We start from the raw sequence: 22542 nt of genomic DNA, 5'->3' as shown, positions 1-22542 counted from the left end.
TGTCTTAGCCCTCACCCTGCGTGAGCAGAGCTCCATGTGACTGGGGTCACTTTTTGGGGACACCTAAAGCAAGTGGATTTTTCTGTTGTCTGAAGGACGAGCTCCCCCTCGAGCAATGCTGCTCAGGGTGTGTTTTTGGGTCTCCCATTACACAGGGTGTCTGCAGGGCTGTACACACCAGGATACAAAAGATCTCCAGCTAGAAGGAAGCTGAAATCCCCAGACAATACTCGATCTCTGATTGCTGGAACACTGTTGACAGTTGCATGTTCTCGTGCCAGCTACGTGGTAAGACTGGTATTCTGCCCTGCCCTAGAGCAGCCTTTAGACATCTCAAAAAAGGCAGCACAGAGGAGCATTTTAAAACAAAGGGGAACTTGCTTAGGTACTGTAGCCACCAGCAGCTACACTCCGTGATTACTGCAGCAAAAGAGTAACTGCAGAGCTTTTCTAATCTGTGGCATCACTGAAATGGCAGGGTCCGGAAAAGCAGCTTGCAAAGCCCTGGTGCAGACCCCAGAAGCAGCAGTTCTGTCCCACCTGCTGTCCCCAGCCCTCTTCCCACGTGTGGAGGCCAGGAACAAAGGCTAATGGCTTTTCTGCTGGCCTGATAGTCTCACCTTGCTGCACTGCCCCTCTTTATCAGCCTGCAGATCAGCACTTTGTCACTGCAGTCCCATCAGGGCTGGCATGCTCCACTGGCTGTCCATGCTGTGAGAGCCCATTAAAGGACCAGCTTCTCTCCAGGCTCCTTTTCAGGGCCAGGATAGCACTGGGAAGGCTGAGGGGGCTGTGCCAGCACATGTGTCTGCTGGCAGAGCACTTCCTCTGTTGGGTTAGATCACGTTGCATCCACCCTACAAGGGTGTAAGGACACACAGGGCGGGTTTCACCATGCCTCAGTCACAAATATCAGGGTGCTTAAATGTCCTGTTGGAAACTTCAGGCTGGTGTCAGCTTGCTCCACCACTGAGTTTTGCCCATCATGTCCAGCACTTGTAAGAGCTACAAGGTTTCCCAAAAAAAAATCTCTGGGATATCACTGGGGGAGAAGGAACATTCGCCTTTGTGCTCAAGAGAAGTGGGACCAGGTCTGGCAGTGTCCAGATCTCAGTTACCTTGGGTGAGGGCTGTACACTACTGGTCCCAGCTGGGTCTCTCCCAGTTTCTCACTTTTATGAGCACTAAATATATTTGAAAGATGTAGAGACAAAATCTAAAGCACAGAAATCCCTCCCTCTTGCCTGGAGGCCTTGGGGCAGCTTCACCCTGGATAGAGGGAATGGGTGCTGCCCAGAATCAGTGCTCAAAACAGCCACTACCAGTAGCCTTTGGGCACATGGGGTGGAGAAGGCACTGGAGAATGAGGATTTGGGGAGTCCTGGAAGCCTTGATGCAGCACAAGTGAGACTCTGGGCACTGCCCAACTTCAAAGGTGACTTGTTACTTGTGCAGGTCCTTGAGGAGTGACCTGAAAGCAAAGCATCTGAGTCAATACAAAACAAAACTTTTTTCCAGGCTGTCTCAGCAGAAGGGCAAACAAATTTTCCAGTGGGGCAGGACAGAGTGGTGGTATGAGGGGAGATCAAAGAGTTCACTTAGGTCTGGGCTTTCTCATCATTTTTTTCAGCCCCCACCATTAAGTATCCCTTGGAGATAAATGTTGGAGACAGGACAAAATAAATAGAGACTTTTTTAAGCTAAAAAAAAAATAATCTGGATCAAAGTGACAACCACACATGAGCCAAATTCATAAATTATTTTTCTTGTGCTCTCTCATTCCTCCCAAGAAACAGCATTTACCAGCAAGTAAATGATTGTCCAGAAGGAACCCAAGGACTGTTTGAGAGGGAAGGTGGTGTCCTTGTGGAGCAGGCAGGGAGGGCAAATGTCTGTGAAAGCAGCAAAAACACAGGACAGCACAAGAAGCAGGGGTGTGAGCAACTCTGGCTGTCACACTGGGAAATAAGGTCACCTGGGCTCAGCCAACACCTCTGCTGGCCTTCCCAAGAGCTGGATAGGTTTCAGAGCAAATACACTGAGATGGGCAGGAAAGGAGAAGGGGTTTGAGTAGCTAGCAGCAGTTCCTGTGTTGGAAAGTGTCAGCCTTTGCTGGGAAACTCCCCTTTGCCCTGGGTTTGTTTCGGGTCCCAGGTGGACTGTGATAAGGCAGGTTTTGGTCACACTCTGCTAAGTGTCCTCAGCAGACTGCTGGGACAGATGCCAGTGGCTGGACAACGGCAGTGACATGGTGAGGCTGGCTCCTCTTCAGGGCTCAAACAGCACAGCGATGCCAAACAGCAAGAGATGCCAGCCGTGGGCAGAAGGGAGCCCATAGCCCACATCCCCAGGGCTGCCCTCTGCACTTTTCCAGGGACACCTGGTGTCCTTCTCTTGCTCTTGGTGGCGGGTTACTCCTGCCCAGCCGGGTGGATCAGCTCCTGGTTCCAGCTCATTAACCCCACTTGTGTTCCCAGTCACCAGCAGAGCCGAATGGGTCATTTAGTGCCCCTTGTCTTTGTTGCTCTATAAATACCACTGGCTGCTGGTGACGCTGGTTTGGGCTGGGGTGTTCAGGCTCTGGAGGCGAGGGTGGAGCAGACACCCGGGTGGGGATGCTCTGTGGGGATTCCTCTGCTGTCACCCACTGGGATCACACCGTGACCACTGACACCATGGGACAGACATGTTTCAAGCCCTGCAGGGAGGGGCTGCTCCTGGGCAAGGCAGCTGATGACAGCCCAGGGTCTTTGTCCTCCACAAGCATCCTGTCCAGGTGCCCTGACCCTACACCTTTCCACAGAAAAGTTTGGAAGAGGCCTTTCCAATCAAGCCTAACCATCAGCAGAGTAACCCCTAAACCACGTCACCCAGCCCCAGATCCAGATGCCTCCTGGACACCTCCAGGGATGGTGACTCCACCACTCCCCTGCCCAGCCTATTTCAATGCCTCACCCCCCCACCAGAATTTTTTTTTTTTTTTTTAATATGTAATCTGAATTTAAAACTGAATTTTCCCCATGCGGGCCCTGGGCTGTCCCTGCTGTCCTCCAGGGAGGCTGGGCAAGGAGGATGCCGCGTCGGCAGGACCCTCCGGGCAGGCTCTGTCCGCGCTGACCCCGTCCCTGCTGCCCGGGGGCGGTACCGGGGATGGGGAGGTGCCGGTCTGCGGGCAGCCGCGGTCCTCTAGCGGCACCGGAGGAGCCTGCCGGGTGCGGGCTGGGCAGGACCGGGCCGGGGTCGCGGCTCAGCCCCGGGACCCCGCCGTGCCCGGCTACCGCCGCCCCGCCCTGGTGACGTCATACCACACACACTGAGTGACGTCACTGCCACGCGCGCCCAGCCGGCTTTAAATTTTAAACCGGTGGCGGCGTCCAATCGGCTCGGTCTGCGCGCTGGCCGCGCCCCCCTCCGTCACTGCCTCCCGCCAATGGTATGGCAGCGCTCTTCGCGCGGCTGGCCAATCGGCAGCGAGCACCCCTCTCTCCCCCGCACCGCTCCGCCCTCCCGCTCCCCGTTCTCCGCCAATGGGAGAGGGAGGCGAGGGGAGTGGGCGTGGCGGGCGCTCCGCGGCAGCCAATGGCAGCCCGCGCTAGGTGAGGGCGCGAGCGGCCGTCCCGGGCGGGCGATGGCGGCGGCGGCGTGAGGGGCCCGCGCCATGTCGTGCTCGCACAGCGCCGTGTTCCTGCTGGACACCGCCGGCCCCGCGCGCCGCCAGCGGCTCCAGCGCGGCGCCCTCCGCCTCCTCACCCTCCTGGGCTGCCGCTTCGGCCTCTCCCGCCTCCGCTGGGCCTTCCGCTTCTTCGACTCGCTCGGCGGCCGCGGCGGCGCCTCGCGGGGCGGTGGGTTCCGCCCGCCGGGGCCCCGCGCCTGGCAGCGCTTCGAGGAGGAGCTGGCGGAGCGGCTCGGGGCCCCCGCCGCCCTGCCCGGCCCCGCGCCCCGCGCTGCCCTCACGCACAGCGGGCTCAAGGAGACGCTGCTCGACTTCCAGTGGGACCGCCCGGAGATCGCGTCCCCCGCCAAGCCGCCCCGCAGGAGCCGCAGGACGGGGCTGGCCCCCCGAGAGCCCCCGGAGGCGCCGCCCGAGGGCTTCGTGAACGCCGTGTTCCTGTTCTCCCCCTGCCCGCACTCGCGGAGGGAGCTCCGGCAGTTCGTGTCGGGGAACGACGCCCCCTTCTCTGGAGAGCCGCCCTCGGCGCGGGAGCTGGCCGAGAAACTCCTGCCCAAGAGTGTGCAGGAGCTGCTTGTGGAACAGAAAATCAGCCTGTTCTGGGTGGACACTGCCGACTGGGCTCAGGTAACGGGGTTACACGGCACAGCTTTCTAGGGGACATCTGCCACGCTGCTTTGTGGCATGAGTAATCTTTGGGCGGTAGGGAAGCACGCCGAGGTTCACTCACTGACACATAATCTTCAGCAAGGCACTGAAATCTGGAGGGGAATCATCCACATGGAGACTGAGATACATCTGTAGTGGAGTGGCTGTACGGTTTTTATTGATGGGATGTCTTGTGCTTTGACTTAAAAGGGTGTTACAGTTGTTCAGAATTGCAGATAAGCAGCCTGATAATTCAGGTGTGTAGATACCAGATTAAAAAAAAATAATCGGCTTGAAAATATTGCTAGCTTTTAATTCCCTGGGAATATATTTACTTTGTTAGGTTCCTATGAAGGCTGATAAAGCCCATAAAAATACATTGCTAGCTTTTATTTCCCTGGGAATATATTTACTTTGTTAGGTTCCTATGAAGCCCATAAAAATATTCAGAAGGTACCATGTTTAGATGCTGTGGATATGTTTCATGTGCCAGCTTTTCTGGAAAAGTGCAATCTTTATTTGTTTGCATGAAAGCTCTCTCACTGCCAACCTTAACTTGAGACCTCTCTGTTGCTTTTATTTCAGCTGATCGAATGCCCGGATCATGGTGGCTACTGGACAATGTTTGAAGTGATCTGTCAGATGGGAGGCACCATTTTGCCAGCTGAAACCCTGGTGCACTGTTTGAGTCACCCCGGGGCAGATGCTGCTCCTGGCTTCCTTGGAGACTCCGGGTTCCCAGAGCCACAGGCTGTGCCTTGGGCCACGCTTCTGCCCCTGGATGGGACTTTGAACTGTTTGTTCTCCAGGCCTTCCCTGTATCGATCAGTGTTTCCTCAGCAAGAAGGAACATTGTTTCTCAGCATGCCTGGTAATTAAAAAAAAAAAAAAAAGAAAAATATAGATGTGCATGGTAGTAACTGATCTCTCATGCAGGGTCCTTGATGAGCTTCCTTTGTGGATAATGTGTGTAGAAGTAACTTCATATATTTACAAGCCTAGGTGTTTTTCTTTTAAAGTTCTGCTTGTGCTCTACTTCTGACTTGAGGGCTGTGAGCCCATGTTTCTGATTTAGCCTCTTCAGTTTGCCATGCTCCTAGATGTTTGGATGAAGAGCTCTTTGCTGGTCCCACTTTGTAGAGGTGTACTCCCTTTTCTCATACAATTATTTGATTTAGCTAAAATAAGAACACAGATTAAAAACCCCTTCCAAAGAAGACAGATGCTGTAAAGCAGCATGCAGGATACATGGGGTCTTTCTTTAGTGGTGCTTCCATGCACTCAGCTCCTTGGGAGCATGGGGAGGAGGTCAGTTCTGCAGCACACTGTAGGGTATATCCCCTGTTTAATCTTGGAACTCACTTTTTGACATTGAAGTCTTCACCCTGATGGAAAGGGGTTGCTTTCAGACTTTTTCTTTATCCTATCCTTGCACAGGAGAGAAGAAGCAGGAAAGCTGTGCTGTGACCCTGGAACCTCTTGCCATGAGCCAAAGACAGCTGCATTGCCCAGTCAGCATTGTCGTGAAAGGAAGCTTGACAGGTTGGAGCTTGGCACAGGCTGGCCACTTCCTCACAGAGAGCTGGATACTGCAGAGCTCACAGGCTGAGCAGGGAGAGTATAGCAGGTCTCTGTTTCATCAGCTGTTGAGGAGTCTGCTGGCTGAAGGACTGCATGTGGTAAATCTTTCTCTTTGCCTTAAACTATACCTGCTCTGAAATGAACTGTGACAGAAGGGGTGGCAGTATCATGTTGTGAAGACAGTAATAGACACTGCACATTGCTCATTTGAAGCTAAATTCAGAACTTTTTTTAAAATCATGTAACTCTACAACCTGCTTGTAAAGTATCCATGCTCCTTAGGTCTCTGTATTTCTAGATAATATAATATCTTCTATTTTTCCCTTTTTTTTTTTTTTCCTTTCCTTTTAAAATGCAGATTGCTGAAGTATCTCTGTCTAAGACTTGGTGCCCCTGCACTGCTGTTCTGTCACCTCTTTCTGGGGATGCTGCAGTTCTGACTGTGCTTGGTCCTGAGAAGGCTGCTGGAATTCAGGGATGCAGCCTTGAAGGAGCTGTAGTGGAAGACTCTTCCCAAGACTCTGCTACTCACCTGCCAGAGATTGTGAATAGTGTGTTGAGTAAAATTGACATGTCAGTGGGAGATTCTCTGGCCAGTCTGGGTAGGTGTCAGGAAATGCAAAACTTGCCATCTTTTGATCATCTCCAGATGTGCAGTAGAAAAAACCTAAAGTTACTGATTTTGTCCTTGAGGAGTCTCATTTTGGGACTTGTTAATTGTGTCATCTGTAGCTAAGGCCTTATGATGTGATGCAGAAAGAAATCTGCATGGGATTCTGTTTATTACTAAGTATTAGTTTCCATTAGCTTGCAGATAAAGCACAGCTACATTTGCCTGAGGACATGCTTTTAGAAGGAGGCTTCCTAAAATGTGTCACATGGACCATCCCTGGCCACTAATGCCTTTGGGTGGGACTACATGCTGCACATGTTTTGTGTTAGAGTGAGTCTTTGCTTCTTCTGATGTATTGTCTATGAAATTGTCTCTCCAGGATCAAAAGTTTGTGAACCTCTGTCTTCGAGCTTCTGTGGAGGCTGGGATCTTCTGCCACTTAGTTCAGCTTTTCTCATTTTTGGCTATGTGTGTGTCTGTACAGGAGAAGAAACTCCAGTGCCAGAATGGGTCCAACGGGAGCTGTCCCATACAGGTGGCTGGCATCCTTCAGTGCTGGAAGCATGGTATCCTGCATCCAATGCTTGTGGAGCAAGCTCAGATCTGATGGAGTCATTCAGGTATTTTTCTGAATGTCTCTGAGCAATAATCAAGGATTTCTGCTTTTTTTTTTTCCTATTAAGGGAGTATGGCTGTAGCATTGCTTAGAGTTCTAGGATTTTACTGCTTTTATTTCTGTACTCAGATTACTGGTGGCTTATCTCTTGGTGGGGTATATAGACACAAGAAACTGGGAACAGGATGTTTGGGTATCAGATTGCATGGATTAAAATCTTGGTAGTTTCAGGAGTTATAAGGTCACTTAAAATAACCTTAAGCTACTTGGGAAATGACAAATTTTAGCTTCACAGGATGGTAAGATCCCAGTGCAAGATACTGAAGATGTGGTTGTGTTCTCACAGTTGGTGTTTATTTGGAATGAATAAGCTTGCTTTCTTCAAAGAGCTTGCTGAGTGAAACACAAGAGCCTAATGCAGGGTAGTTTAGAAAGCACAAAGCTGCTCATTTAGTTTTGTGGTACAGGTCAGTGCCATAGCCATTGCACATCAATGCTTGTTTCCAGCATTTTCAGAGGGTTTGGGTTTTCTGCATCTCCTCTGTGTGTTGGGTAGCAGGTGCTGGAAGAGTTACTAGTGTGTGCTACTTACACTATATTGCTGCAGGCTGGAATGTAGAAAAACCTTGTTTCTGTCCACAGGAAGGAAGGGATATGCCTCCTTCTCCCACCTTTTTTGATAACTGTATTGTTCTTTCATGCAGGCTCCTGCAGGTTCCTTGTGCTAACAGGAAGGATGGTGCAGACCAATCTGATGTGGAGCTCTCAGAAAGTCTATCTGAGCTGTACCAGAGAAAATGCAGTGAAACCTCTGCTGCAGCTGGAGCAGGAAATAAAAAAAGACGTATGTATAGTTTGGGGTTATATGTGTGTCTTGTCAGTAAAAGATGATGCATGAACTCCAGAGATTTGTACTCTTAAGTAGCACTATGCTTTAGATATTTTGTTTATTTAGGGACAGTCTCATTTCCTTATTAATATTAGGTTAGTCCTGTAGTAGAACCCAAATTATTGTAATTCGGGGCTGTGCAGTGAGTGACAGAGCTGTTAAAAGCAGCATGCAGAGCTCTGCAGTTTAATTAGCTGTTGAAACAGGGACTGCTCCATCTACTAGTAAATATTGCAACTTCTCAATTTTGTTCTAATTAGCAAAATAAACCACTTTTCTTCTAGAAGAGTTTAATCATTGCATTTCTCTACACTAACTACAGTTGACTTTACCTTAGACTCATGTATCTGCAAGTCCTGCTGTCAGCTGTTTCTATTTCTGTGACATAAGATTGCTGCCTATATATAACTTCTGATTAAACCTGTGTAAGTTCTTATGCAGAGCAATATGCACCTCACTTTTTATTTGGAGAAGTAGCTGCCTGCTACCTTGCCTATATGTTGATTTCATGAAGAAATACCAACCTTTTGGGCCATATTTTACTCTAGGAGGTTACTAAGGTCACAGTAATACAGAATTTAGTGTTGTTTTCTTCCTTGCCCCAGTGTACCTGATGGCAGAACTTTCTCTTGTGGCGTTGCAGGTGGGGTTCCCCGAACTCCAGTCAGGCAGAAGATGAAGACCATGCCCAGATCCCTGCAGATGCTCAATGTAGCAAGACTGAATGTAAAAGCTCAGAAGTTTCAACCTGATGCTGTGCCACCAGCAGTGAATGAGAAGGTTCCACAGAAGCTTTCAGCAAAAAGATTGGATGAAAAGGTGGAAGGAAAGGCAAAAGCACTTAAAATATCAATTGGTGTGTATTAAGTCCTGTTATCTTTATGTCTTGTTACATCCCATATGAACTCTTGATATCCTAATATAGGAGTCATAGAGGATTCTTATGGAAGGGAGAGCAAAGGATAATAATGGAATGTTCAGTATCTAGGAGCACATCAGTGTTTGAGTTTCTGTATCTTCAGCATGGCAAAGAGTAGACATTTTTTCCCACCCTTCTGCCATTTAGTTTCTGATTCTTTACAAATTAATGTTACAGCTGCTTCTGGGGTTAATTTCTTGCCTTGTATCCATCTGAAAAAAACAATAGGGATTTACCTTTTAAATTTTTTTAACCAAAAGAAATAGAGGGAAGCACTCATCAAGGTATAACTGGAAATGTAGTCCTATTTATTAATTAAGCAGAAATAAAGGGTATTTCCTGACTGCTTCAGTAGGCTGAAAGTTTGCTGATCGTAAGCAAACTTTGTTGATTATAGGACTGATTTATCTTATAATATGTCATGGGCCTGGACCTGGGACAGCCTCTGTTAGTGTGCTGTGGTCTGGATGCATCATTGCTGGAGGAAATATTTATTAATACCTCCTCTGTTCCCTGCTTCAGCTGGGGGGAGTATTTTATCATGGAGGTGTGGTGAACATGCCTTTAGTTAATGGAGAGCATTTCCTTGCAGACTTCCAAACAGAGGAGGAGCTGCAGTCCCATCTGACTTCAAGCTACCAGAAGGCTGTTGCTGAGGGAATTCCTTCATCTGTGTGTGCCCAGAATATGATCATGGCCATTAAAAGGTTCTTGAAAATACAAGATGCCAAAGAGAAAGAGGTAGGTGAGAGCATGTGGGCAGGGTTAGAATTTTTGGAATCTGGAAGTTAGAATTTTTACTATTTTGGGCTACCTTTCCTTCATGTTCCCTGAGGTTTTATGTGGAGGTGCACCATGGTCACTGACTGCTTCTATCTGTGATGACTCAATAGTGAAAAACTGGATTGTAAAAAATGTAGGAAAATCCACTTCAGTTATCAGTTTACAACTTTGCTAAATGTTGCAAGATGTCTTTTCTTTACATTGACCTCTTTACAAATTCTGATTTTAAAGACAGTATTTAAAAAACACATTTGTTTTGGCATTACATGGCAAATCTAGGCCTGGCTTTGTCAGGGAAGAGAAATTGTTCAAGGTATTTCTTGCAATCTTTAGCACTATTTATAGGCTTACAATAATCTTAAACCAAAACTGGTAAACCTGTGATTAATTTAGTAAAAACACTGTGAGAGACAAATCCAAAATGAATCCAGAGTGAAGAAGGTCTGAAGCTATGAGCAAGAGACCTCTGTGATTTCTAAATTGTTTTATGTCATAACTGTGCTACTGAAAGGAAAAGGTAATTAATTTCTTTGAAATAAAAGGAAAAAACTATACTTCCAAAATAATAGGTTGGGGTGGTAATTGGGGGACAAGGGAGGAACCTGCCCTGCAGATGGGGAACAGTTTTGAAGTTCTTGCTGTCATTATGTGTCTGCAGGTGGCCTGTGTGGGAAGAGTCAGAAACCATCTCCTGAAGACCAGCAAAATGCTCAGACAACAGCATGGCTCACAGAAGGAGACCAAAGTCAGAGAGTATGAGACCCTGTATTTACTTCAGCTTCTGAGATACTGTGGAGTTGGTTAGCAGTTTTTAATGGTGGCTTTTTTGTACAACTGGAAAAGTATTTACCTGGGACAAAAATTTCAAGGGTAATCTCTGGTTGCAGTAAAACCATTTCATTAAATGCAAATATACCCGTACTGTGTGATAAGCACTGCAGCCTATATCTGGAGTGAGGTATCTCCCTTGCCACCCAAATGAAATGCTAACTAAATATTGCTGTCAAAAGGAACAACTTCCTTTCCCATTGCTTTTTTGAGCACACCTTTTGCAGTAAATCTGCTGTTTCCAGTAGAAAAAGAGTGGTGGGTAATTACTTGTTTTCTTAGGTGCCGACTTCAGGTGTTTTTGCGCCTTGAGTTGTGCCTTCAGTGCCCTTCGCTGCAAAGCACCGCTGAGGAAATGGAGCAGCTGTTAGAAGAGGCAAGTAAAGCATCAACCAGGTTGTGTTTCTGCATGGCACTAAAAATGTGGACCTGGAACCTGATTTTACACTAACAATTTACATTCCTTACTAAAATATCTGGTGCTGCATCTGTCACACCTTAATCCATTTTGCCACCTGACATTCTCTTCCAGGTGACAGATATGCTGCGCATCTTATGTCTGACTGAAGACCCAGCCTATCTTACAAAGTTTCTAGAGGAAATATTAGAAGTGTAAGTTATTTGGCATGACTTATGTATTGCTGGGGACTATGGTTTGGGTCAGATGTTGTTGGTGAGTAGGGAGCAACCAACAGCTTTGATTTACTGCATCTTTGTAATTCTCAGAAATTTCCATTTGTTCTCTTTCTTATGCTTACATTTTGGTTAAAGAAACAGTAGTTGATAAGCAAGTAAACTACTTGAATATAAACCCAGTTGATATTCAGTTTGTTGTTTTTAAATGGACAAGTAAGAACAAGGGTTTAGTTCACACCTTGGGTTTGAAATACCAAAGTTTTGAGGAGGGTTGTATTTCATGTGTGTTCTTTCTGGTACTCCAGGTATATGAATTCTATACCGAAGACCCTTGGAGATATTTATTATGGTCTGGGTACACAAATACCTCCGAAGCTAGCATCTGTTCTGCCTTCAGACTTCTTCAGTGATGACTCCATGACCCTGGATAGCAAATCTCCAGGCCTTCCTCGCTCTTTATCATCTATCTTAACTCCCAGTGCTGTTTGCACTGAGAGCGATCAGCTGGAGGAGCTGCGCACCAGATCTGCCAAAAAGAGAAGGTAGTGATTCCAAACAGGAGGCAGCTTTTTGTTGACTATAAAAAAATACAGTCTTGATTCTGTATTTGTATCTTATGCAGAAGTAGATTTCAGGAGCATCTTCCATGAGAGGAAAAGCATGCTGTGCTGTGCAGTAGCTGACCTATATTGTTAAAGTGACTTACTGGAGATCTCTGTGTTGGGAGTTCTGTGTTCATATTAGCAAATTGTGAATGAATTTCAATATCAACCTTAGGAATAGCTTTTTATATTTCAAATCATATCCCAATGTTGTAGTAAGTGAGGTATCAACGTAGTTTGCAATTTGAATTTAGGTAAACACTTCTATCTCTTGAGTTACACCTGAGTTTAATTGTCAGTAGGTTGATAACTGTGCTTTTAATCTTATTTTAACTTAATTTTTGTGTGTTTTCTGAAGGAATAATGTGTTAGCCAGACACAGGAGCATGACAGAAGCACCACAGAACTTGCGTCAAATTGAGATTCCCAGGGTCGCCAAGAACCCCATCAAAAAGGTAAAATTCTCCCAGAAGGATTGTCTGAGTTGTGATGCTTGACTGCAAAAACTCTTGCTCTGTATTCCCTTAGTAAGTGTGCCCCGTATCAGCTGTACAGAGATCAAATTGTTTTGAAGGAAAGATTGAAATAAAGTGTGGTTCAGAGCTTGTAGTTAACGTTGGTATTTAACGTAACATTGCACTGCTGCTGAGGCTGATTTCTCATTTGTTTCAGGAGAACTCGCATTCTTACCTTGCCCCTGAGAAGTCCCAGCAGATGCCTTTGTTGCAGAAAGAGGCAGTGCAAGGTATATTGACTTCTGGCTTGTTCATGGAAAGGTGCATCTTCAGCACATGTTGTCCCTGTAAATTTTACTGAGCCATGATGAAATTATGCTGAGGCATGCTGGAAATCTGAAGGAAGTTTTGCTGAATTGTGCAAAAACTTTGAGGGGAAAAAAATATGCGGTATTCTGTGTACTCATACACAGAAAACTTAAATTTTGTGTCCTCAAAAGAAAACCTTGACTCTTGAAATTATTTCCAACTTCTCTATCCGGAAAAGAGAATGGGGACAAGAATGAATTATATCTGAAAATAGGATATGTCCCCACAAATACTTCATAAAAATAAATCTCACATGTGTTCTCTGAACCAAGATGTGCTTTGGTTGAGATTTTGTAGTGCACCTAATGTTGCACATGGGATACTGACTGCTTTTTCTGCTATGGCATCTGCTTATAGCTTATTGCTGGAATTATGCAAATAATAACAAATTCAGAAGAGAAGGCTGGAATGGATTTAGAGGAGGTCATGTTCTAGTAGCAGGAAAAACAACTTTTCAAAGCTTTTTAGCTTCTAAAAAGTTGTCTTTCCATGCTGGTATATTGTTCTATCCCATGTCATCTGACAAAATTACCTTTGTATTTTTTTCCTTTCTTTTTTTCTTCTCTTTTCCTTATAATCTGATCTTTTCTTGCTTTTCTTGTCTCACAGAGGTTACAAAGGTAAGGAGGAATCTCTTCAATGAAGAGATACTTTCACCATCAAAAAGGTCGCTGAAAAAGATGCTTAGAAGCCAGTCAGTGTCTGCTGTGGAAGGCCTAAAATACAAATGCACCAGTGAGGGCAACAAAGGTAGGATATGACTTGCACATGTAGGATTGTTGTGGAAGAGCTTGTGCTAAAATTCCTATTTTTGCATTCTCAATTTTGTGAAACAATTATGATCTGTTTTTAGTAAAGGATAAAAGGAGGACATTGCTGTGGTGTTTAGAGGGTGAATAATGATGGTATTGAAACTGAAACCTATTTTTACTGAACCCTTTACATCTCACAAAGAAAATTAAAAATGCTTGGTTGAAAAAGGATCTGTGAAATAAAGATGAATAATGAAAGTTATCTCAGTAGGTCAACTATGTCTGACAATGGTACAATATTGAGGGAGTGGGAGGGAGGTGTAGACACTGGGCTGAAATAATGATAGCTTGTGAGTGCTGGGAGACAGCACAGTGCTTCTATATTGACTTAAAAATGACTATTGTCATTCTTAAGCTGAAGCCTGTACAAAACTGTATTTATTTATTTGTTCCAAGTGCTTTATGATGGTGTGATGTTACAGCTCTTACATGATTTTTAGATCATCGCAAGTTATTGACCAAGAGGGTTGCAGAAACACCACTACACAAGCAGGTGTCCAGGAGACTCCTACACAAGCAGATCAAAGGCCGGTGAGTTCTTTCTGAATTTCTTCACTAACTATTGGCTGCCTAATTAATGGATGCCTAATTAATGGCTATGAGCAGAATTACCAGGTATCGTTGCAGTCAAAGATGATCTTCCCTTAAGGCAGTAAGAGAACCAGTGGAGGCTAAATGTCATTGCTTAAGTGGGGGCAAATACTGCTTGCTTCATCATGGGTTTAATTTCCTGCACCTAATGTCTGTTTAGGTTGTTACTGATTCAAGGGCTTATGGAGAAAAGGCTCCTGCTGTATTTTGTGGGCTCCAGGCTGAATTGTAGCATTTTCTTTCATGTAGAACTGTTACCTGTACATCTAGGGAGCTACATATACTTTAATTACATGTCAATAGGAGGCAAAGTTCTTACTAGTTGCTCACTTAGAGTAGCCCACAAAGCAATATATTGGTGTGGAATAGAGCACTGCTTTTCAGTCTCTGTGGCAAGTTCTGTTCCTGTAAATGTGCTCAGTATGCTAAGCCCAAAATGTCTGTTGTTTCTCAAGGTCTTCTGATCCAGGCTGTGACACTGGTGTTGTAGAAGAATCTCCAGAGAAGGCCATATATGGTAAGCACTGATCTTTCATTAAAGGTGGTTTGTGTGTCTCGTAGCTTGTAAGATGAGTGTGCTTTGATTTGGCTAATTCATTAGAAGTCAGTCCAAAAGTGTTGTACTGTTGTGTTCTGACAGAACCACTTGCTGTTCATTGCTTTAACAGCTTTGTACAGTTTAAGTTAAGAAAGAGAGGTAGATAGTAAGTCTTTTAAATGAAAAAATGTGAAGGGCTTGAAGGGTGAACAAGATTCTGAGCTGCTATAATTACTGTCAAACCAGCACATATGCTTATTTTTAATGTAACTTCACCATGTTGTGCTGTGACCCTGCTCTGATTTCTGCTGTAACAGACAGCCACCTGGCTCTGGGGAGTGTCTCTTCTGTTGGCTACTGCTGGTCTTTTTCCCCAGAAGGGAAGAAAAAACCAGCATGTCTGGGCAAGCAGGAAAATGAAATTGTTAGTGAAAAGAGACAAGAGCGTTAACCCGTCTTTTAACTTGGATGTAACCTGCATTGAACATGGTTTCTCTAGCATTCCTTTCCATAATTGCTAAACAGGAATGAGACTAATAATGAGTTAGAGGAGGGGCATCATACTTTAGGAGATTTGAATGCATAAATATTTCAAAATCCTTAAGAAAACGGAACATTTGCTTCACCTGCTTGCCTTCCTGGATGAGATAGGTATCTGGAGAAGTTTCTTCTGAGAGTATGTTCCTTGCAGTTGTGAACTGTTCCTGATGATGTGCCATTGCTGAGGGGGAAAGAAGGCTCAGTCTCCCATGTCCTTGCCTTTTCAGAAGCAGGTTTGAGAAGAAGCCCACGCATCAAACAGCTGTCTTTGAACAGGACCTGCTCTGGTGCTTTCTATTCCACTACACAGCCCAGCTCAAAAAATTCACAGCACCTCCACCAGGGACAAGGAAAGGAGAGCTGTAAACTGCAGGATGTAGAAGGTACTGAGCAGGATTTGAACAGACTGATACTGCTGATCTGAAAAGCTGGCATGGATAGCTCTGAGTTTGATTTGATTTGGCTCTACGAGAGACTGTAAGAAGCTAAGAGCTGTCATGTAATGTCTTCCATAGACAGAAATTCATCCTCAGTAATTATTTTTTAATTGGTAATCTGAATTTTGAGGATGGTAAGGCAGCTATTTCTATGATGAATTCACTGCCAACTTAACAAACCAGTCAGGCCCATCTAACAGAATACCACTGATTGTCAGTCTGCATTCCTTAAAAGCAGTGAAATCCTTGTAAAATGTGGGACAGAAATCCTGTAGCTTACTCTGTGGCAGCATAAAGCAATGACTGATGGGATCTTCTTTGCAGGCTTTCTCAGTAGGATTATCAGCTAAAAATGGTGACACTTAGTTCTTTATATTCTACTTATTAGAATCCTTAGTCATGAACCAGAACTATCTAAAGCTACAAGCTATAAATAGAATAAGAGGCCGAGGTATTTTATACCTTTTTTTACCATTGGAGCACTCTTTCTAAAGATGGGTATTAATTTCATAATGGGAAATAAGAATAATTCTGGTGAAGCTTTAACTCTTGGTTAGAAAAGAACATGCCAGGGATATGAGCTTTTTACACTACTTTTCCACACATCTGACGTGACTCAGACAATTGTGGCACATTACTTTGTGTATTGTACTGTTCCATTTTATAGGCCTTAACCAGCATTCAGAGACCCCCCCCATCCAGAGTCCCAAGAGGTTTTTCTTTGGTGCAGTCATTGACATGTGTAGTCCTGCAGGGAAGCAGTCACCTGGAAGGAGGAGAACGAGAAAAGATTCCTTACACTTAGAAGAGCTCACCTCATGTCAGGTAGAAACAGTTATCTACCTCCCTTTCTGTTTCTTCCCATCCTTATTTTCTCCTCCATTCATCAGCATCTTAAATTTAGTGTTCGTTAAGTCTCATCCAATGGGTTTTTAATGTTTCAAGTCTTGGGAAGTAAATAGGAGATGGATAGATAATACTCCTGGAGCAGAACAAGCATGATTCTTTAATATATTATTTTTCCCCTGCAGACTCCTAGGAAAACACCTCGTAAATTTGCCCAGAAGCCAATAAATTCTGCCAGTAAGCTCCCAAGGAGATCTCCTCGCACTGTCCACAGGACGCCACAGAAGCTGGAGAAGACACCTGGCAGAAGTCCAGCAGCTAAGCAGACTGTAGCTAAATGTTTGGGAAAGTGCTTTTCTCCTCCTGCACAAAGGGTCAAGTCTCCATCTGTGCTAACTGACGGCAGGAGGGTTCACTCACTGCAAGTAACTGCTGAGGACTGGTGTGCAGCTCTAACAGTTTCCCCTCCTTGCAGAGAGCCTGGCTGGCAAACACCAAAACGTGAAGGGTTCACAGCCTCTGTATTACCTCCAACAGATTCAAATCCAACTGCTTCTCCTCCCCCCTCTGCCACCCAGGAAAGGTGTTGTACAGAACTTCAGACTCCAAGACGTTCCTTGAGATACCTCTCAAAATTAACATCTCCAGTTAGTGCTCGGAGGCAAATCCTCACAAAGGAAATTCAGGTGCAGTCAGATCAGTTATCTCAAGCACCTAAAAGGACACCTAGGAAACCTGAAGATCCAGGTTCAAAGTTATGTACTAGCCCACTGAGTACAGAAATACCTCAGCTTGCTGTGAGGCCCGAGCCTCTCTGCAGTTCTCCACTCTGTGAAAGTTCCACAAACACTGTGACAAGCTGCTCTGTTTCCCACACAGAGTCTGACAAGGAACCTGGTGCATCTAAACCATCTTCTCAAAAGACTCCAGGTATTACTGGCACCTCAGTGAGGTCCCTGCTTCACACATCCAAGCAGGCCAAACGTGAATCAGGTTCTAGTGGAGAGAGCCTCGCATGTGCAGCACTTACAGAAAATGAGGACAGTCATGATAGTGGTGGTAACTGTTCTGTGGAAAGCCTTCAGCTTCATCAGTCCCAAGTTACTGAAAATACTTCTGTATTGGAGAAAAATAAACAGATGGATAGAGTGTCTCAAAAGTCTCCTTCAAGGGAGGACTTGGAAAACCATTTGTCTCCAAAGCCTTTTGCTGGAGGGCAGGAACATGCACAGAATGCTGAGAGAGACTGTGAGCCATCAGTTAAGGGGGAGAACCGCAGTGCAAACACCTGTGAGTCCTTCCTAAGCGATTTGCAAACAGCTAGTGACGACTTGGAAGCGAGAACTGTGCTGAGGGAAGAATATATGGGAGTGAAGACTCCAAGTCTCAAGAGACGCTCCAGATTTGCCCTGAATGCTTCCCCCCCTGTGCAGAAGTCTCCTCCTGCCTATTCCTTACGCTGCACTGCAGACAGGAGGCAGCGGGAGGCTGCAGCTCGCATGGGAGAGCCTCAGCTTGCTGCCAAGTTCTCGTCTCCTGAAAGCCATGGCAGACTTCCTTCTGCCAGCCCACCGACCTACGAGGTGGAAATCGAAATGCAAGCTTCAGGCCTGCCCAAGCTTCGCATTAAGAAAATTGGCTCTTGCTCGTCCTTGGAAGTTCAACCTGAAGCAAGTGCCAGCAAACCCAGGGGAGGAGAAAGTCCCTTCAGTGATTTTGCTATGACCTGGTGCAGCAAGCACCCAGGAAAACTGGCAGCTGCCTGTGTTTCCCCATCCTGCTGCCGTTCTTTCCATAGTACACCTGGGAAAGGTGCAGGACAAACCTACATATGCCAGTCATACACCCCAACAAGCTGCGCCTCTGCTGTCACCTCCCCATTCCCATTGGAAGCAGGAGTTCTCCAGACACCTTCTCCAAAGCAGAAGGGGAAGACTACTCCTGATGCCATCAACGACTGGCCTCGGAGGAAGAGAGCAGCAGGCAGCACTGCTAGTGTGAGCTGTGGTCAGAGCGAGAGGAGTGCCGACGATCGGACACGGGCATCAGCAGGCAGAGAGAGAGCCATGAGGATCTCAGAACACTGCAGCAGCAAAGTGACAAATACCCTTGGGGAATTTGAACTGGAAGGGATTTGCAGGCTCCAGGATCAGGCATCTCCCAGTGACTCTGAACCGAGGGCTGATGAGGACTCTGCCATGGGAACTTTTGGCTTGAAATCTCGGAAGCGGGTCTTTACTTACCTGTCACCAGAAAAGGAGGAGAACCACAGTGCCAAGAGATCGTGTCCTGATAGGGGCAGCTTGGATCTCACTGGCTTTTCCACAGATGAGGGCAACAGAATTAAATCAAGGACAGACTCTGTACTTCCTGAGAAACCAGGAGCATGTGCCCTCAAAACACTGGAGCAGCACAGTTGTCTAGGGGATGATGATGTCTTCCTTTTGTCAGGTAATTAAATGGCATGAAAGACATTTCACTGAAATTCAGATGTGGTTAAAAATGGGGGTTAGACTAAAAGGAGAACACAATTGTTTCCTGTGTAATTATCTGAGTGAGAGTGAGGTGAAAGGGGAGTGACTTGTAGATGACGTGGAAGGTAATTATGTGGAGAGGCAGACTGGATATGAGGAGTATTGACGATGGAAGAGAGATCAGAGAAATATGAAAGAGCAGAAAGCTGGAGGAACTAAAAGGAAAGTGTGAGAATTTGAGGAGAGAGGATCCCTGTTGCATCCAGCTGGTGATTTGTTCAGGTTTGTGTTGATGCCACTGCCTGTTTCTGCCCAGCATTCAGCTCTGAAGCCAACACAAGCCAACAATCTTAAGTATAAAGCTTGGCTGTTTCAGTGCTTCAGACTGGAGTCTTGGGGGGGTTAGTCCTGTGGATGTTGGTGTTTATTGCTGCTCCAGTTGTCTCTGCTCGTGGTGGTGGGCACCTTGAAAGTGCTACCAGAAATCATTCCCTTGCTAGCAATAATGTATCAGGAGGTGTATAGGTTTAAGCTGCCTCTCTGCTTTTGCTGTGGGTACAGACAATTCAGCTGACCTTGGTGAAACAGGCTGTTCAGCTCTGTTAACAAGGCCTTGGGAATTTCAAATACTTAATCCAGTATTGTTGTAGAAATTACAGGGGGCTGTGGCAGGTGTTGGTCTGTAGTCATTGCACTAAGCTTTGGTGTGTTTTCTCTTGCAAGGAAAGATTTGTATACAGAGCCAGTGTCTTACTCAACATTATCACAGAAAAAAGGCCAAACCTTGAAGCAACATTAATCCATATTCAGAACATGAAATAATAAGACTTATGATGGTCCTGTAAGAGACTTTCTGTACCTGCACACCTTGTGTTTGTATTTCTATATCACTGTGGTTGTAACAGTTTTCTTCCAGGAAATGTGAATTACCTGTGTTGAAGACAAGTAAAGTGATTTTCTGCTAAACCAGCTAAGAAAACTTAATGTGCTAAGAGCTGATTCCAGACTGCCATTTACCTTTCTCAGATGTTAAAACACCACTGTCACAGCCTAGAGTTTATTTCAGATACACTCAAAGTATCACTTACACTGATGTCAGTTTTGAGGTAGCATAAAGGCTGTGTGTGAGACTTAACATTTGAGTTGTTGAGTAGTTCTGCTGCAGCATCTCTCTGTGCTTTGCCAGGCTCCACTCCACCCTTGAAGAGTGGACTTTCTGCCAGCAGCCTCCGAGCCCTGACCCAGTCTCCCCTGCTGTCCCCACCGCCGGTTCAGAGGAGGCGCGTTCAAGGTAAGCACAGGAGAGGAAAGGCTGGGCTCGAGCACACTGCCTGTGCTCTCTGCTTGCCTCCAGCTAATGAGAACAAAGTCATGCTGTGCTGGGGGCTGGGCTTTGGGCAGGAAACCTGTATCTGCCACTGCTCTGTTCAGTGTCTCGATCTCACATGCTTACAAGAAACCTGGCGTGAACTGGGAAGTTTGGAAGGAGAAGAGAGTAGCTGAAGAATGAAGACAGAGTAGCTACATGGGAAGTGCAACTCCCAGTTCTCTCCACTTGGCTTCTTGGAATCACCAGTAAATTTTGGTAAACTGTGGCTTTCATGTATTTTTTCTGTTTTTGTAGAAGAGGAATCTGATGCTGTCCAAATTACTGCCAACCAGGAGCTGTCTCCATTCCACATCATGATTTCTAGGAGGCCTCGCCTTAGCAGGACTTACTCACGGAAAAAGCTGCTCAGCTGAAGTTTGGAGCCAGGCCAGCATGGGAAACTTCGTATTATCCCAGCTGTACAACACACCTTTTAACAAAGACTGGTATTTGGTGCTAGACTGGAGCTGCCTTGTGTTGGTAGGACACTGGATGCAAGCACATGGCAGTAGAAATAAGGACCACTCCAAAAATTTATGGTTTCTTCCATCCATTCAAAACCTAGCTTGGTCTTTTTGCTAGTGGAACCTTAGAGTGAGTTCTTCAGTGAAGGTTCAATTCTCCCAGGTTAAGAGGGAGAATTGTCACTTTTCTACAGCTCTTGTAAAATAAAGTAATTTGAATTTTCATTGTGTCCTTTAATCCAAAATCTGTATTTGGCTTGAGGGATGTGGGCTGCAGGAAGGAGGATGCTGGGGGCGAATGGGTACAGAACAAGCTGCGTGCTCCTGCTGTGTCTTGTCCTGATACTAAATGCATCCCTCTGTTAATTGCTTCCAGTTTGCCACAGCTTAGTGGCAAAATAACAAGCAGATTAATTAATTAGCCAAGTGCCAAGAGTACAGAAAAGGGGAAAGATAATTTAACTGGGAACATTGTATATCATGAATGGTTTGGTGTATCCGCTCCTGGCTACTGCTGGATAAGCAGATGCTGATGGAGTGACTTCATTGTCCTTTTCTGCAAACTTGCAGTAAGCCAGAGAGAATTGGCTGGGGAAATGTCCTTGAGAAGTAAAACTTGGATGGAATAACTGGAAATGACAGTTTCAAGACTACTCTTTACCAAACTGAGTCATGGATTAAATAGCAATTTAGTTCCCTGGGACACATTTGTGGAAGAGAGCGGGAGCTGTGGTTCAGTGCCTGAGATGTAGCCTACAAGAGGCTAAAATTGTGCATAATATTGGAAGGGCTGATTTTTTTTCCCTTGAGATAGTGAGCTGTTTGTGCATAGCAGGATCTCAGGGAACTCACACCACTGTGTCTACTGACTGCACAGGAGGTGGAGAGCTATGAAGATGATGTAAGGTGATCCTAAAACAAGGCATGGGAAACCAGAGGTTTGGTAGGTGGCTTTGAGGGGCTAGATGGGATTGAGTGAAGCTTGTTTCCTGGACACACTATTGCAGGAAAGCTGTTAATTTCCCACTGGGAAGAGGAATGGAATTTGTCCTTTACAGTGATTGTTTTGCTTCTGGGAGAGCTGTACCTGCCTCAAGGATGTGGAGTGGCACAAGCTTGGAGCTCCAAATCTACTACTTACTTCCAAAGAGGATGGATTGTTATTTTTCCTATTGAAGGTCTTTATTTTCAACAGCAGGAGATAAAGTGTCTGAACTTAATCTTGTGTAGCTCAGCCACTTACAGCCCTCAGTAATAGCCACTGTCACACCACTGCAGGCAAGGCCAAGGATGTAGGAGATCAGAAGATGGTTCTTGTATCAAATGCTGGCTTTTAACTTGGTGTGTTACTCCTTAAGTAGTGGTTGTGATAGCTGTTCTCATTTCAGGCTGAAGGAGTGGCTTGATTTTTAGGATCAAGTGGTCAAGCAGCCCTTTGCCCCTGCCCCTTGCCCTTCTTAAAGCAGATATCTGGGCTTTCATTTCTTGCTCTGCTAGAGTTAAACTTGGTTCCCCTTCCTGAGCTGTCAGTGTAAAGCTGCAGGATTGCATTTAGCCGCTCTTAAATCCAGACTGGAAGTTCTCTCAAGAATATGAAAACCCTGCTTAAAGCAGCTTAGAGGCTGCAAGAAAAAAACAACCAGAGTTCCTTTTATCATGGACATTTCAGACAATTCTGCTGCTGGCTGGATGTGTTCTTCCTGTGGCAATTTAATGTAGGAGGCCTACTGGATGTGGCTGGGACTACTTAAAACATATTTAAACATTGGGCCAAAAGTATGACAGCAGCTGTCTTCCCGTGCAGTGAGATTTAAATACAACTCCTTTCCTACACACCTGGAGTAAGTAGCCCTTCTGACAAG

At 45.6% G+C, this 22542-nt stretch overlaps 1 protein-coding gene across 1 annotated transcript; it reads left to right on the top strand.

Annotated features, from left to right (window-relative positions):
• The first annotated feature begins 3620 nt into the window (after positions 1–3620).
• Positions 3621–20905, top strand: TICRR (TOPBP1 interacting checkpoint and replication regulator). Its single transcript, XM_041418944.1, has 22 exons — positions 3621–4297; positions 4904–5189; positions 5756–5997; positions 6258–6501; positions 6997–7132; positions 7833–7972; positions 8661–8873; positions 9529–9677; positions 10378–10472; positions 10830–10923; positions 11080–11159; positions 11489–11725; positions 12144–12240; positions 12458–12530; positions 13219–13359; positions 13862–13952; positions 14468–14529; positions 15318–15473; positions 16195–16352; positions 16559–18824; positions 20034–20138; positions 20472–20905. The coding sequence occupies exons 1-22, from the start codon at positions 3659–3661 to the stop codon at positions 20588–20590; spliced, it is 5823 nt and encodes a 1940-aa protein (XP_041274878.1). The 5' UTR covers positions 3621–3658; the 3' UTR covers positions 20591–20905.
• The last annotated feature ends 1637 nt before the right edge of the window (positions 20906–22542 follow it).

The sequence above is a fragment of the Onychostruthus taczanowskii genome, unplaced genomic scaffold (genome assembly GCF_017590055.1).
Source record: "Onychostruthus taczanowskii isolate IOZ18803 unplaced genomic scaffold, ASM1759005v1 scaffold6, whole genome shotgun sequence".
Classification (NCBI taxonomy): Eukaryota; Metazoa; Chordata; class Aves; order Passeriformes; family Passeridae; genus Onychostruthus; species Onychostruthus taczanowskii.
The sequence above is the reverse complement of the archived record's forward strand: the minus strand, read 5'-3'. Positions and strand labels throughout refer to the sequence as shown.

Excerpts from the sequence above, each read along its gene's own strand:
- TICRR (XM_041418944.1), top strand. The coding sequence starts at position 3,659 with ATGTCGTGCTCGCACAGCGCCGTGTTCCTGCTGGACACCGCCGGCCCC. Across the intron at positions 6,502-6,996 it reads AGATTCTCTGGCCAGTCTGG|GAGAAGAAACTCCAGTGCCA; the intron begins GTAGGTGTCAGG and ends GTGTCTGTACAG. Across the intron at positions 11,160-11,488 it reads CTAGAGGAAATATTAGAAGT|GTATATGAATTCTATACCGA; the intron begins GTAAGTTATTTG and ends CTGGTACTCCAG.